Genomic DNA, 13758 nt, shown 5'->3' with positions numbered 1-13758 from the left:
GCGATTGCTACACAGTGACACACGGCAAAAATCACTTAGAAAGCAATTCGCCATCTTCTCATTTAATACACTCACGGCGAATCACATTAAAAAACCCATTGAAAAACCACAGCGAGTTGCGGAGAGTATCAGACGGTGAATTGTCCGTCATTCACTCTTCGCAGACGGTGAAAAGTGCACGTTGATAGGGTGATTCACTTTCTGACACAAAAAAATCACCTTCCAAAGTGAAAATAGCACAAATTTGCTATGAAACATGGCGAATTGGCCTCATTGAATACTGTGCCAAAGTTCATGGATATTGGCAATTTTTTGCTACTGCTCGAAAATCCCTAGAAACCTACACAGCAAATGCATTCCACAGTGCAGCAGTACCCACTCTAGTCTAGGAGATGGATTGGGCATTCCTGGACTGGGAGGTGGTAATTCAGACGCACAAAGATGGCCCATCTTGTGGGCGTGTTATCAGTATGTTCCAGAGCTCTAATGTTTAATCATTCACTAGGATAACAACTTGGTGGAAGTTTTGATCAATCAAGTTTTGTACATCAAACTAAAGATGTATAAATAGTTGCAACTGCAGCCAGACAAACTGGACATCCTATTTCCTGCACAGTCAGTCAGTCAGTCAGACACACAGCTTTACATCAAAGGAAGGCACAAAAACAAATATTCTGTAATAGAAAATCAAAAGTAACTAATCTTTGGAGATATCGACTATACTTATTTTGGATGTGTTATTTTACACATACACATTTTAATTCAGAAAATAATAATACATTAAGTAAAATGTGTAATGTATAGGTCATCCTTGTATTTAATTATGGTGCGAGGGACAAGATTTGTTTAGGTTTGTCCACATATTTTTTGATTGGAAGGCACAAGCACTTGTTTGCCTATCATATTGACCATAAATAAGTTTAATTGGTCCTGGTCCACCAACACAAGGCACCCCTGCAGGTACCCCAAGGCACACAGTTTGGGAGCTAATGACCTAATGCAAGATTAATTTTTTTTTTTTTTATTATTAGTCTTCAGAGTTTTTTTTAAAAAAAAGAAAAAAAGTATTCAGACAAAATCCCGGACCCTATTCCATTTATCTCCAGTTGTAAAGGTTGAATAAGCACCCTAGATATACAGTAAAGGCTCAAGACACTACATTCAGTTTTACATGTGCAAGATGCATGTTTTGCATCTGTAAGAATTTCCCACACTGAACTCTCTGCTCTATAATGGAGGTCTTCTTCTTTGACATTGCTCCATAGAACCAGAAATCAATGCTCAACCAACAGTTGCTTTGAAATACAAGTGAGGGCCAGATTCAGATTTGTATGGAATTGCACAGCCGCACGGAAGTGAATGCAGTAGGGACAGACACCTACTGTGTGCATCTGCAAGATTGGACAGCTGACATCAGATCAGCTTTGCAAGCATCGGCCGCGATGTGTGTAGAGTGTGAGAAGTCGGCACCAGCTAAAGCTTACTCAGGCTGGCTGTAGGATCTGGACACCCAGGTTCAAGCAATGCCAGCCATGAAAGGGGAACACATTTATACGGTGTCCAGGTCAACCTATCTGGAGGGAGACACCCAAAAAATGGGAAAAAAGGTAATTTCGACTAGGTCTATGGCAACCATAAGCTTGTGTCGACCCTTTGTCACTGTCGAGCTAGTCATTGTCTACCATTTATACAGTAACCGTTGCTAGATGCTCTTGGTGTCTGGAGAAATTCAAAATAATACTAATAAAGTGTCCGCCACTGCTACCACAGCTGCTATTAATGATAATGTAAATAAGTTACGATACCATCTACATAAGTATAACTGAACGATGTGTGTGTGTTTGTACGGATGTTCCACGATAACTCTTGAACACTTTAACTAATCGTCTTCAAACTTTGCTCACTACCTTATCATCTTAAGGGACGATCTATGTTCAAAGATGGGATTAATCGGATGACCCCTTAATGGTGCTGTCATAAGGGTCCATGTTATTTTTGTTGTTTTCATGAATTGTGATATGTCGTTGGAAAGCTTATGACTTTCTGAATACAACGCAATAAACAGACTCCCCTTAAGTGGACCCTTAGAGGCCTATAAGGACTCATTAAATTAAAAGCATCTAAGCAATCTCACTAGATATCTTAGAAAATGCCCCTACATCTCTGTATGTCGGGGTATAAGGATATCAATGCGTTTTGCTATCGCACTGGTGATTAATAACTGGTGTTACCACATTGGATAATCAGCAATCTTTACTATAGAACTCATACCTCTTGATGTGTAATCCGAACTCCATTATAAAAGGACATCACAGTATGAGGACCAGCCACTGTTTTAGCATAGAGACCTTCCCCAGCATTGGAAATCAAAGACACTGCTACATATACTCTAGAATAAAAAAATCCATAATCAACTATTCATAACATGACAATGCAATCATGACATATCTGGGTGTGGATGGAAGGTCTACAGCATGGGTCTTCAAACTGTGGCCCTCCAGATGTTGTGAAACAACATGTTCCAACATGCATTGCCACATTTTTTCCTATAAGAGCATGACAAAATTGTCAGGGCATGCTGGGACATGTAGTTCCACAACATCTGGAGGGCCACAGTTTGAAGACCCATGGTCTACAGCATGGGTCTTCAACCTGTGGCCCTCCAGATGTTGTGAAACTACATGTTTCAACATGCATTGCCACATTTTTTCCAATAAGAGCATGCCAAAAAACCTCAGGGCATGCTGGTATATGTAGTTCCGCAACATCTGGAGGGCCACAGGTTGAAGACCCATGGTCTACAGTGTCTAGGTCAACATGCAATTGGTGGACATGAGTTTTTAAAAGTTTTTTTGGGGTGTTAATGTAGACACTCGTGGGCAAGGACCCCTAATTAGTGTAGCGTGTACCCTTGTATGGTACACTACCATTACTGTACCCTCTCGCTACAAATTCACAGCCGTGCACAGGGGCGACATTTGCCGGTTTGCTCAGCTGCGAAGGTTTGCAGCCCAGCGATCAGGTCTGAATTAGGCTCTATGTCCACCTTCCCTTTCTAACATGACCTACACTGGCTCCCCTTCCCCACAGAACCCAATTTAAGCTCCTCACACTCACTTACAAAGCCCTCACCTATTCCTCTCCCACTTCCATATCTGACCTTATTTCTCTTTACACAAATGCATACCAGCTGCCAGCTGGTTACTTCCTCCCACTTTTGCCGCCTAGATTTTAGCCGTTGTGCTTCTTATCTTTGGAATTCACTACCCCTCCCAATCAGACTCCCCATAAAAGTTTTAAAATGGACTCTAAAGACCCACTTCTTCATAAACCCCAGGCATCTCTCCTCCTATCCTTCTGTTTATGCTCACATCTACCCCATTTTGTGTCACCCCTGTTTGCCTGCATCTCCCCTTTAGAATGTAAGCTCTCACAAGCAGGGCCCACTCTCCGCCTTTGCTTCTCTTATATAGAAATATACACAGTGGTGGTTGCTTAGCAAGGATGGGGGTGAGTGACACCATTGGCGTACATTTCTTTGTACCCTAGAATATTTAACACCACCCCTTATATCCCTGTACCCTAGAATCCGTTATCTTCCGGATATACTACAATCTGTAGTCCCTCTGTACAATAGAATCTGTAATACCCACTATATTCCCCTGTACCCTACAATCTGTAATTCCATCCCATGGCCAAAAATGGAAAGTAGCCAATCTGCATCCCTACTGAAGATGTTATTGCCTTATTTGTTTGCGGACTATCCACCTCAAATATTAGAATATAGATTTAAATCCATATTATAAATGCATTTTGACATGTATAACTAAACTTACAACAAAGTATAAAAAATAAGGTTTAAAACTAGACATGTGACCAAAAGTATTTTCTTGCTTTTATAGACTCATAAACTCACTTTTCTGCCTCATAGGGGTCAGGAAGAAGCGGACTTGTAGAGATACAGGATGAAGTAGATCGATCACACATGTAAACTTGACCTACAAAAGAAAATGGAAACATTTGTATAAAAGTTTGTAAATGTGTTCACTAAATGCTGCCAATGTGTTAAAGAAAAGGAAAGCATTAATTTGATTTTATTGGACTCGTTCAATATCCATGAAGTAGTAAATCAGATTGCAGAGCTCACCATTCACTACAGTAGTTAGACATTGGGCCTTATTCTAGTTCACTCTTTCTGACAAATTCCTTCTTAGATGGACAAAACCATGTGCACTGCAGGTGGGGCAGATGTTACTTGTGCAGAGAGAGTTAGATTTGGGTGGGGTTTTACTTCAAAGTGAGATCTATATTGCAGTGTAAAAATAAAGCAGCCAGTATTTACCCTGCACAGAAACAAAATAACTCACCCAAATCTAATTCTCTCTGCACATTTTACATCTGCCCCCCTGCAGTGCACATGGTTTTGTCCATCCAAGAAGGATTTTGTCAGAAAGAGTGAACTAGATTAAGGCCCATTGTCTGTTCTTCCCCATAATCCCTTTATCTCTTCATGGAGTTTTCCTGTCTGTTTTAGAGAGTGGCTTTAATGTAATCCGATCTCAAAAGAATAGCTCCAAGTCATTGAGTATTGAACTGAACTTCAATAAAAAAAAATAATAATAATTATAGTGCCAACATATTCGGTCTTTAAGAGTGCTTAACAATTTGGGTAAATAAATGATGTCACCAGAGGTGGACGGAAAATATGAAAGCAAGAAGGCAGAAGACGTCGCAATCATAACCCCGTAGGGTTGAGACCCCCGGCAGCTAGATCACATGAAATATATTTTATGTTTTCCTTTTGCATACGATATATCGCATGCAATCCCAGAAAGGGCTGCAGATACCATAATCTATAGTAAAGGCCATATGATCTCCGGATCCAAATCAGATGGGCACGGGATCATGGATCACATCCAGAGGTAAAACACATGCAGTTTGCTACTTTTCACACCATTTATTGTGCCAAAATCGCACTAGTGTATGAGCATCTTATCTCATGCCCTGTGTTATAAAGTCATAAAAATATGGGTAGCATACAAGGTTAGACTTAATTCAATAACGTTAGAGGTTTTAAACATGTTATACGAAAACCATAATAATGACATTTCTAACTAGCGAAGGGGTGACCAAACTGGTTCTCGAGAGCTACCAACGGTCCACGTTTTCCAAATCACCTAAATCAGCTGGTGCACAGCTGCAGCCATTACTAACTGTCACATTTTCAAACCTGCTGCATTCATTCCTACCATAGAGCCACAGGTTGCTTGAAAAACATGAACTGTTGGTAGATCTTGAGGACAGGTTTGGCTACCGCTGAAGAAGTGTCTGGTACTTCTCTACTCAATACTCTGAGGTAAAAATTGTGTTCATGTGTCTTTTATGAAAGATATTTAAATAAATTAAGCATTTACATGGGGTGCTCATGAGCGAGTGACTGCAGATCCTGTGAAAGGATTGCATTTAAAGGGCTATTTCACATGCTCCGGCTCCTGCCGGGCTTCGAAACCCTGCACAGCAAGGAAGCCGTGCCGCACACAGCAGTTTACAATGGTGGGGATGGCCACAGCCCGGCAGCCATCCCTTCCAGTGGTGGGATCCGGCTGCAACCGGGCTTCCGGGCCGTGGCCTGCCCGTATGAATGGACACATTTGTGTCCATTATTAACTACGGTGTGTGGCACTGCTTCCTGGCCGTGCGGGGTTTCCCCGCCCGGCAGGAGCCGGAACGTGTGAAATAGCCCAAAAGGTACTCAGGAGATGCTGATAATCCGGAATGACATTATACATGCAAGGAGTGTTTTTGTTTTTTTATTTAAATAAACCAAACATGTGATTTGGGGAACAGTGACACAAATAAAACATAAATAAACTCTCCCTTCTTACTGATTTACAAATGAGGTTGGAATGAGCAATGACTTTTATGATGGGAATGATCCTACAGTGGTATTAAGCTGGAATTGAAACAATGAACTCCCTCTCTGCAAAATGTGCATTGCGAACAGAATCAACAATCCCACAAAAATTGGAGCAGAATGATTTTACCCAGGAGCAGTGTGGGAATGTACCTTATGTATACAGTGCAACTGTAACCGTAATACCAGCAGTAGCTGAAACAGTAAAGAACTCTCTTAAGAAGATGTACTAAAACACATACTGCTCTGTGATTAATTTGCATAAAGAATCACTCTGCAATAATCTTAGCATAATGAACCCCAAAATTATATTACTTTCCTAACAATGGGGCATTATCTTTTCTACTACAAAAATCACACCGGGTCAGCTTTATGTGTGCGGGTAAGTCTACCAGGTCCTTCTACACTTACTGCCAGGGAACATCTCAAAGTATGGCTTTCCTTCCTCCACAGATGTGAGAGTGGCCAGTTTTCCTTCCAGCATTTCTCCATCAACAAATTTCCCATAAAGTGCCGTTGTTCCATCTGGGTACACATAAGCAATCTTATCCCCAGTCATCTCCCCATCTTCATTCACTCTTCCCACAAGGCTGCCTCCATCCTGCAAGAGAATGCAACCAACACCTGCTTGTGTCAAAGTAACCATTGCATAGCATTATCTGCTTCATGTGTCATTCAGGGAGTGTCTCCACCTTTAGGGGGGTATTCAATGTCAGAGGCACGGCTGTCGAGCTAGCGCGACAGCCGTTCCCCTGTCCCGTTCTCGCTTACCTCGACTGGAGCTTGGCAGTCGGGATTCAATGTCCCGGCCGCCGAGCGGCGAGAAGGGGGCGTGGCCGCGAGTTGCGGCCGGGAAGTGACGAGCTGCAGCCGGCAGCTCGTCACTTCCCGGCTGTTCTCGGCAGAACGAGCCCGACAGCTAGAGATGTCGGGCTCGTTCTGACAGAAAACCCTGTTCAATGCTGTCGGGGAAGACAGCATTGAATAGGGCCCGTCGAGCATCTCCCCCACGGGAGATGCTCGACGGCGATTGAATCTCCCCCTTAGAATAACCCTTCCTTAAATCCATTCTGCACTCTATGTATAGACCTACTAATCAATGACAAACACCGTACACTAATCTCATGGTGTAATATATAGGCTGCATGTAATACCAAATGCATTTACATAAATTGCCACATTTTATATACTATAATAGATATGGGATGGAAAATATACAAACATCTGATTTCCTGTTTCATTTCCAGTGCCAAATACACTCAGAAATATAGTATTTAAACTTGATTCTAAATGAACCAAACTGCAATAATGTATACATTCTGGTACAATAACCGTGACAAGAGTAACAACAGTTAATGATGATACAGCGGGGTCATTCTGTCCAGCAGAATTTATTCCCTGGAAATGTGGGGTTCGGGGGGTGCCCAATGTCCTAACAGCCTATTATTTTGTCAACTGCATGTGGTGTACAGAAAAACCCTTAGCTAAATTTCGGCCTACTTACATGAGAGTTAAGTATTTGTTTTTTTCCTTAATTTCAGTGTTAAACTAGGTACACACCTATACACCCCATTGTTTAATTTTGTTAACCCATTCATGTGGGGATAAATACGGATGACTGGCGGTCAGGAAACGGCAGATTACTGATGCCAGTATCCCAAGAAACGGTGTCAGGCAAGTATACTTACCTTGCCCCTACCCCCCATCTAACCCTCCTTTCCAGCAGAAAAAAAAGAGGTCCTGTGCTTTGTCGCTGGCGAAGTAAATAATGTCAGTACTTTTATAATACAATGATCAATAGTCCTTTAACTGCGCAAGGTTTGAATTACCATTAAACAACATTTAATAATAAGCTAAATGATAAAAAATATACATAAGATAATTTACACTTTGTTTCACATCAATGCCTTAATGTTTCTGTTTGTAAAATAAAACCAATAAAAAAAATCCCAAAAGTGCTTATCTAACAGTTCCCCACACTGATATTAAGCACCAGGAACTGGGAGATCGGTGATATAAATACTCCGTGGTACCTTTCTTTCACATTGTCTGGCCAGAAATAAATAAAGGAATAATTAGCCTAATTGCTGACTATCCTGGACCTAATAACATTGCTACCAACTAACAGCCTGCAGCATAATTAGTCGATATTTAAGGACTTGAATATAAGTGCCAATGAATATGGGTATATCCAGCTAATTCTTTACTCACCCGCACTAATAACTAATATTCCTGCTTTGATAATGCATTATGCTTTCTGACTGTAGCCACATGTTGGGAACTGTTAGATAAGCACTTTTGTGATTTTTTTTTTATTGGTTTTATTTTACAAACAGAAACATAAAGGCCTTAATGTGAAACAAAGTGTTAATTATCTTATGTAAATTTTTTATCGTTTAGCTTATTAATAAATATTGTTTAATGGTAATTCAACTCTTGCGCAGTTTTTACCTTTTTTCTCCTTTCTAGCAGCCTGACTCTAACCGCCCCCCCCCCCCCCCCCCCAAGCAGCCTGACCTTAACCATCCTCGCTAGTGTCTAAAGCTGGGTACACATATATACAATCCAACCGTTTGGCCGACTGTACTCCCGTCGGACCGTCCACAAACAACAGCCGATCACGCGCGTACACACCTGTACAATTTTACTTGCGACGTCCGATGTACTCCCGTCCAAACAGTCGCAAGAAAAAGATTGTACCACCGTACACACTCTCTCGATTTGGGCTTTTGACACGATATATATGAACAAAATTATCATAATGGGCTGGGTTAAGGGCATACCAAAACAAAGAGGCGTGAGTACAGAACCTAAACAAAAGTGACGGGGTACGCGTCTACTAAACTTCAGTATAGAAATGCCGGTCTGGTCCCGCAGTTAAATTTGAGAGGCACAAGCAGACAGACAATAGCCCTTAAAATGGCCAAGGATAATACAAGGCACAGTTGCTAATATTTCAATATGCATTACATAATGTGACACACACGGAGCACCAAACTTCTATAAAGCCGGGTATGCGACTAGTCAGTTTGCGGTAGTCACCCTGCCAAACTTCTATAAAGCCGGGTATGCGAGTATAGTCAGTTTGCAGTAGTCACCCTGTAGTCGCATACCCGGCTTTATAGCAGTTTGGCAGGGTGACTACCGCAAACTGACAAGTCGCATACCCGGCTTTATAGAAATAATGAACTACAATAGTTACACTATAATAAGTACATAGATTGCATTCATGAAGTTGTAATGGCTGGACGAACATGCATATTAGATGTAAATGTGTAGCAGCAAATGATATCAGAAATAAAAAGGGGAGATTTATGAGGTGAATATACTGAACACAGTTTATTTAATCAGTAATAGTGCAATGTTACAATGTTGTCAAAACAAGTCTAGATGGTAACAATTGGAAGCAACACATGTAACAATGTTAGATAAAAGGGTATGTGCACATATAATGTCTGAAAATGGTGAATGTTAATGTGGCTATTACAAAACAATATGCATTACATAATGTGACACACACGGAGCATCAAACTGCTATAAAGCCGGGTATGCGACTACAGGGTGACTACCGCAAACTGACTATACTCGCATACCCGGCTTTATAGAAGTTTGGCAGGGTGACTACCGCAAACTGACTAGTCGCATACCCGGCTTTATAGAAGTTTGGTGCTCCGTGTGTGTCACATTATGTAATGCATATTGAAATATTAGCAACTGTGCCTTGTATTATCCTTCATTTTAAGGGCTATTGTCGGTCTGCTTGTGCCTCTCAAATTCCTTTATGTTGTGACAGCCTGATATATCATGAGCAGCGGAGCCGCGGCTCCGTGAACTACATTAACCCTGTCACCTCCACACATGATTTATTCATGTGTGCGTTCTGAATGCAATGTACTTATTATATTGTAACTATATCTGTAGGAGAGATTATGCAGCTATGGAACGCCCACATGGGCGTTTCAGCTTTGGCAGTATAGTCGCAAGGACGGCAGCATATCGGTCGGACGTGCGTACACACTGCACTTTTGTTCCGATATGAGGCCGTCCTGTCGGATGAAAATTAAACTGCAAAGAACCATCGACCGACCGAGTATGGACGGACAAGACAGTTTTTTTACGTTTATCGCTCGTACGGGACAGCGTACACACATATACAATTGAACGGCTGTCCGACCCAGAACGGAAGAACGGCCCGACAATTGTATATATGTGTACCCAGCTTAACCCCCGTACCCTGCCACCTAAACAAAGCCCCCCCCCACCCCATAGCCTAACCCCCCCTTCTTAGTGCCTAACCCTAACCTCTCCCTGCAAAGTCCCCCTACTAGTGCCTAGACCTAACCCCCCACCCCTTCCAAGGCCACTTGCAAACACTCGGCATCCCGGCAGTTGGGATTACAGCGCAGGGATCGTACCGGACGTTGGGATTGTGCTGCTGATCTCCCGATGCTAGATGGATGTCAACATCAGGTTTTATGCACTTTATTATTTTTTATCTATCAGATTTGATGGAACAATATGACAAAAAGTGAAGCACCCCCTTTGTGGGCATGCATAATTAGATCTGTCTTATGGTTTACAACATAAAATACAACCAAGTGTTTTTAAAGAACCACCATTTTTACCATTCTTCACATGTGCATAAAGTTCTGAGATTGCAACACTTTGCCTGTCCCAAGAAAATATCACATGTTTACAAGTGTTACCAGAACATATTCTACACTCAATGTCAATAGGATGACAACATATAATTGATATGGTCAAAAGGTCAATGCCAGCAATAGGTCGACACATGAAAAGATCAACATGAGTTTTTCAAGATTTTAATCCACTATTTTGTGGACTTTTCATACTTCACCATCCACATGGACACGGATTGCGAATGTTAAAGTATGCTGAGCACAGCGTTATGGAGAGACACCTAATCCAAAGCAGGGAGAGCGAATACACTAATTGGGGGTGCTAGTGCTCAGATTGCAACTAATTGGGGGTCCTAAAGCTCAGATTGCAATATGGACACCAAAACAAGTGAAAAATTCCTGTTGACCATTGCATAGGTTATACCACAGCAGCATTATATGAAGCAGAGATGAATGGGAAGGATATGTAAACAACAAAAGAAAACTGATTACCTTGATTAACTTATGAAGCAGCTACTACTGGAACTGATTTACACAAAATATAGTTGATATTGAAGACAAGCTGCTTTTATATATTACATATGTAGATTTTAAATTTAAATACACACACACCCCAAAATAAAACAATGTGATTCTAAATAACTGCTACACTTACTGGATAGTAAATCCAGCAGACTCCATGTCGAATGTTGTCTTTATATTGACCTTTAAATATCAAACGTCCATCTGTGTCAAACTCCTGTGCCGGCCCGTTCAGCTCTCCATCCACATATGTTCCATGCAGGGCACCCCCATCCTCATAGGTGTACACACCTTGTCCCTGCAAGGCATCATCTACATAAAAGCCTTCCAAAGTACTGAAGAAACAAACAAACAAAAAAACACATGTAAAAGGTATCCTGTGCACAGACTGTGTAGAAATACTGTACCCTGCATTTTATATGTTCAGCATACTGGCATCGTGGTGAATACTGACTTTTTGTCATAAATTAGACATCACAATCCCATACATTATCTGCAAAATCATAGGGGTTTTAACAAATGCCCCTAAAATAATTATTAGGCATAGATTTTAATAAACCTTGGCCAGGCCAAAAGTGCAACAATCTGCATTCATGTCTTGCTCAGTTATATCTGCAGCACTGTGAAAAAAATGCGAAAAACCCATACCGACCTTTGGCTGTCGATATAATGTTTGTATCGACCTTCCAACCATGTCGATCTTAGCCATGTCGACATATTTCAGGTGTTGACCTAAGCCCTGTCGGCAGGGCCGGTGCAAGGCTTCTCAGCACCCTAGGCAAAACTTCAAGCTACTCCCCCCCCCCCCCCCCCGGGTCATCCAATCCCCATGACCCCGCCCCCCCAGAAGGTGGCCAAGTCCCCTGCTTTTCCTCTGCACCCTTTCCTTTGCCACCCACAATAGAGTACAAGGAAGAGGGGGCAGCAGATAAGGGAAATATGCCTCAAGGGAAAGTATGGAGGTGAGGTCTTAGAAGTTCCACAGCCGCCACCTGCATTAGGTACAACGGGAATCCTCATAGACATCCTTGATTTTTTTGATTTGCAGACTTGGTGGCACCCCCCAGATCCTGTTGCCCTAGGCAGCTGCCTAAAGCTGCCTATTGTTAGAGCCGGCCCTGCCTTTCGGCCTTCAGTGGTCAACCCAATGCATGGTGACCTAAATAGGGTCGACCTTGTGACCTTATGCGGGATGTTCTAACATCGCCCCCCTCCACCGGGTACGGCATTCTTAATAATCACATATGCTCTAACATATGCGATTATTAATGCAAACAACAGCTCTTCCAATAAGAGCTGTCCTTTGCGATGCGCCTTCGGCCAGGACCAACGGAGCACCGCGGTCAACTGCGAGGCATGCTGGGAGGGATCCGTGATGGATCCCTCACACAGCGCTGAGGTTAGTAGCCCATAGGCTTCTATAAAAGTTATCGGCAGCAAAAGCTGGCAATTCCCTCTGCAGCGCTGACCCAGATAACTAGGCTTTTAAGGCATTTCCATTTTAGAGCATCCCGCCCCGTATCCCGCTGGTGCCCAAGTAATTTTCACCCAGGTTAGATTCACTCCTCTGCAATGTTAATTCCCACCTTAAAATCACCAGTTACCAAGGTGACACTAACCAGCTTAAAAGGAAATTAATCTCTAAAATGTCTATACCCAACTCTTAAAATAGATTCTAATAGTTTTACATTTTAGAAGGAAACCGGTACTTGTGTACTTTCATGCCGCCAGCATGGCGCCGTGCGTCTGTGTCCCCTTGCGGGGCTCGCTGCTCTCGCCCACACTACGGGCTCGGTGGCTCGCCACACCATCTAAAATCAACTCCATGCCAACGTGGATAGTGGGGGTACGAACTATCCACGTTCTCATGGAGTTTATAGCCCCGCAGCTGAACACAGACGCCCGGCGCCAAGTACCGGAAAACCTTATTCTCTGGGAAACAAACTCCAATTATCCGAACTATTCTAATAATGGTTAATTGACATGATATAGTACATACATGCTTTATCTACTCTGTGCACAGAAAGAGACAAAAAGTAGAGAAACACAACTCAAGTATACAGTTGGTTTATTTTTTCTTTTGTGCATTAATATTATAAGTAGTTACTTTTGATAATGCATGATAGCAATTTATGGTATTTGGTGATTGAGTTTTTTTTTTATATATACCCATGTAAACTGAACGATTGTATTTTAGATTGTTAGTTTTGATTTTAAGATTATACTATTTTTTGTTTGATACATTGTAATACGAGTAGGTTTTGTAAACTGTATAATTGAGTGTATTGATATTGTTTCAAATGACAATGTGTGATTCATTCAAATATAACACACTTTTTCATTGTATTTAGGAGCACTATATCTAATAGCAAAATGATACACATTCTCTATAGTAAATTATTTATTTTACACATTTGCACTAAGGCGACTTGGATTCATTCATGACACTTTTTTAAACTAATTAAGACATCTGGCCATAAAGTTGCCTAAACTAATTCTAAGAGATAGGACAGACATGACCACGTCCCCTGAATCCCTTGCCGTTTCTTTACGATAAGAGGGAGCGGTGTTAACCCTTCTAAAGTGGTGAAAATTCCCATAGCAACTAATCAGCTTTTTGCTATCAATTTAGGTAAGGGCTTACCAAATCGGTCCTCGATATCTACCGACAGTTCACATTTT

General features: G+C 41.8%; 1 protein-coding gene across 3 annotated transcripts in view; it reads right to left on the bottom strand.

Moving 5' to 3' along the window:
- The window catches only part of SETD7 (SET domain containing 7, histone lysine methyltransferase), a 28942-nt gene that overhangs the window by 2437 nt on the left and 12747 nt on the right, over positions 1-13758 (bottom strand). The window contains exons 3-6 of one of the 3 annotated variants that reach the window (XM_083173476.1): positions 11210-11411; positions 6326-6515; positions 3917-3998; positions 2272-2389 (exon numbers count right to left, since the gene is read on the bottom strand). In XM_083173476.1, coding sequence (XP_083029602.1) covers positions 2272-2389; positions 3917-3998; positions 6326-6515; positions 11210-11411 — 592 coding nt within the window. Of the gene's footprint in view, positions 1-2271; positions 2390-3916; positions 3999-6325; positions 6539-11209; positions 11412-13758 lie in introns of those variants that run through there. The other 2 variants (XR_014470423.1, XM_083173489.1) reach the window with 2 other exon arrangements.

The sequence above is a fragment of the Crinia signifera genome, chromosome 1 (genome assembly GCF_055691185.1).
Source record: "Crinia signifera chromosome 1, ASM5569118v1, whole genome shotgun sequence".
In the NCBI taxonomy this organism is placed as follows: domain Eukaryota; kingdom Metazoa; phylum Chordata; class Amphibia; order Anura; family Myobatrachidae; genus Crinia; species Crinia signifera.
This window is presented reverse-complemented; position numbering and strand designations above follow the sequence as displayed.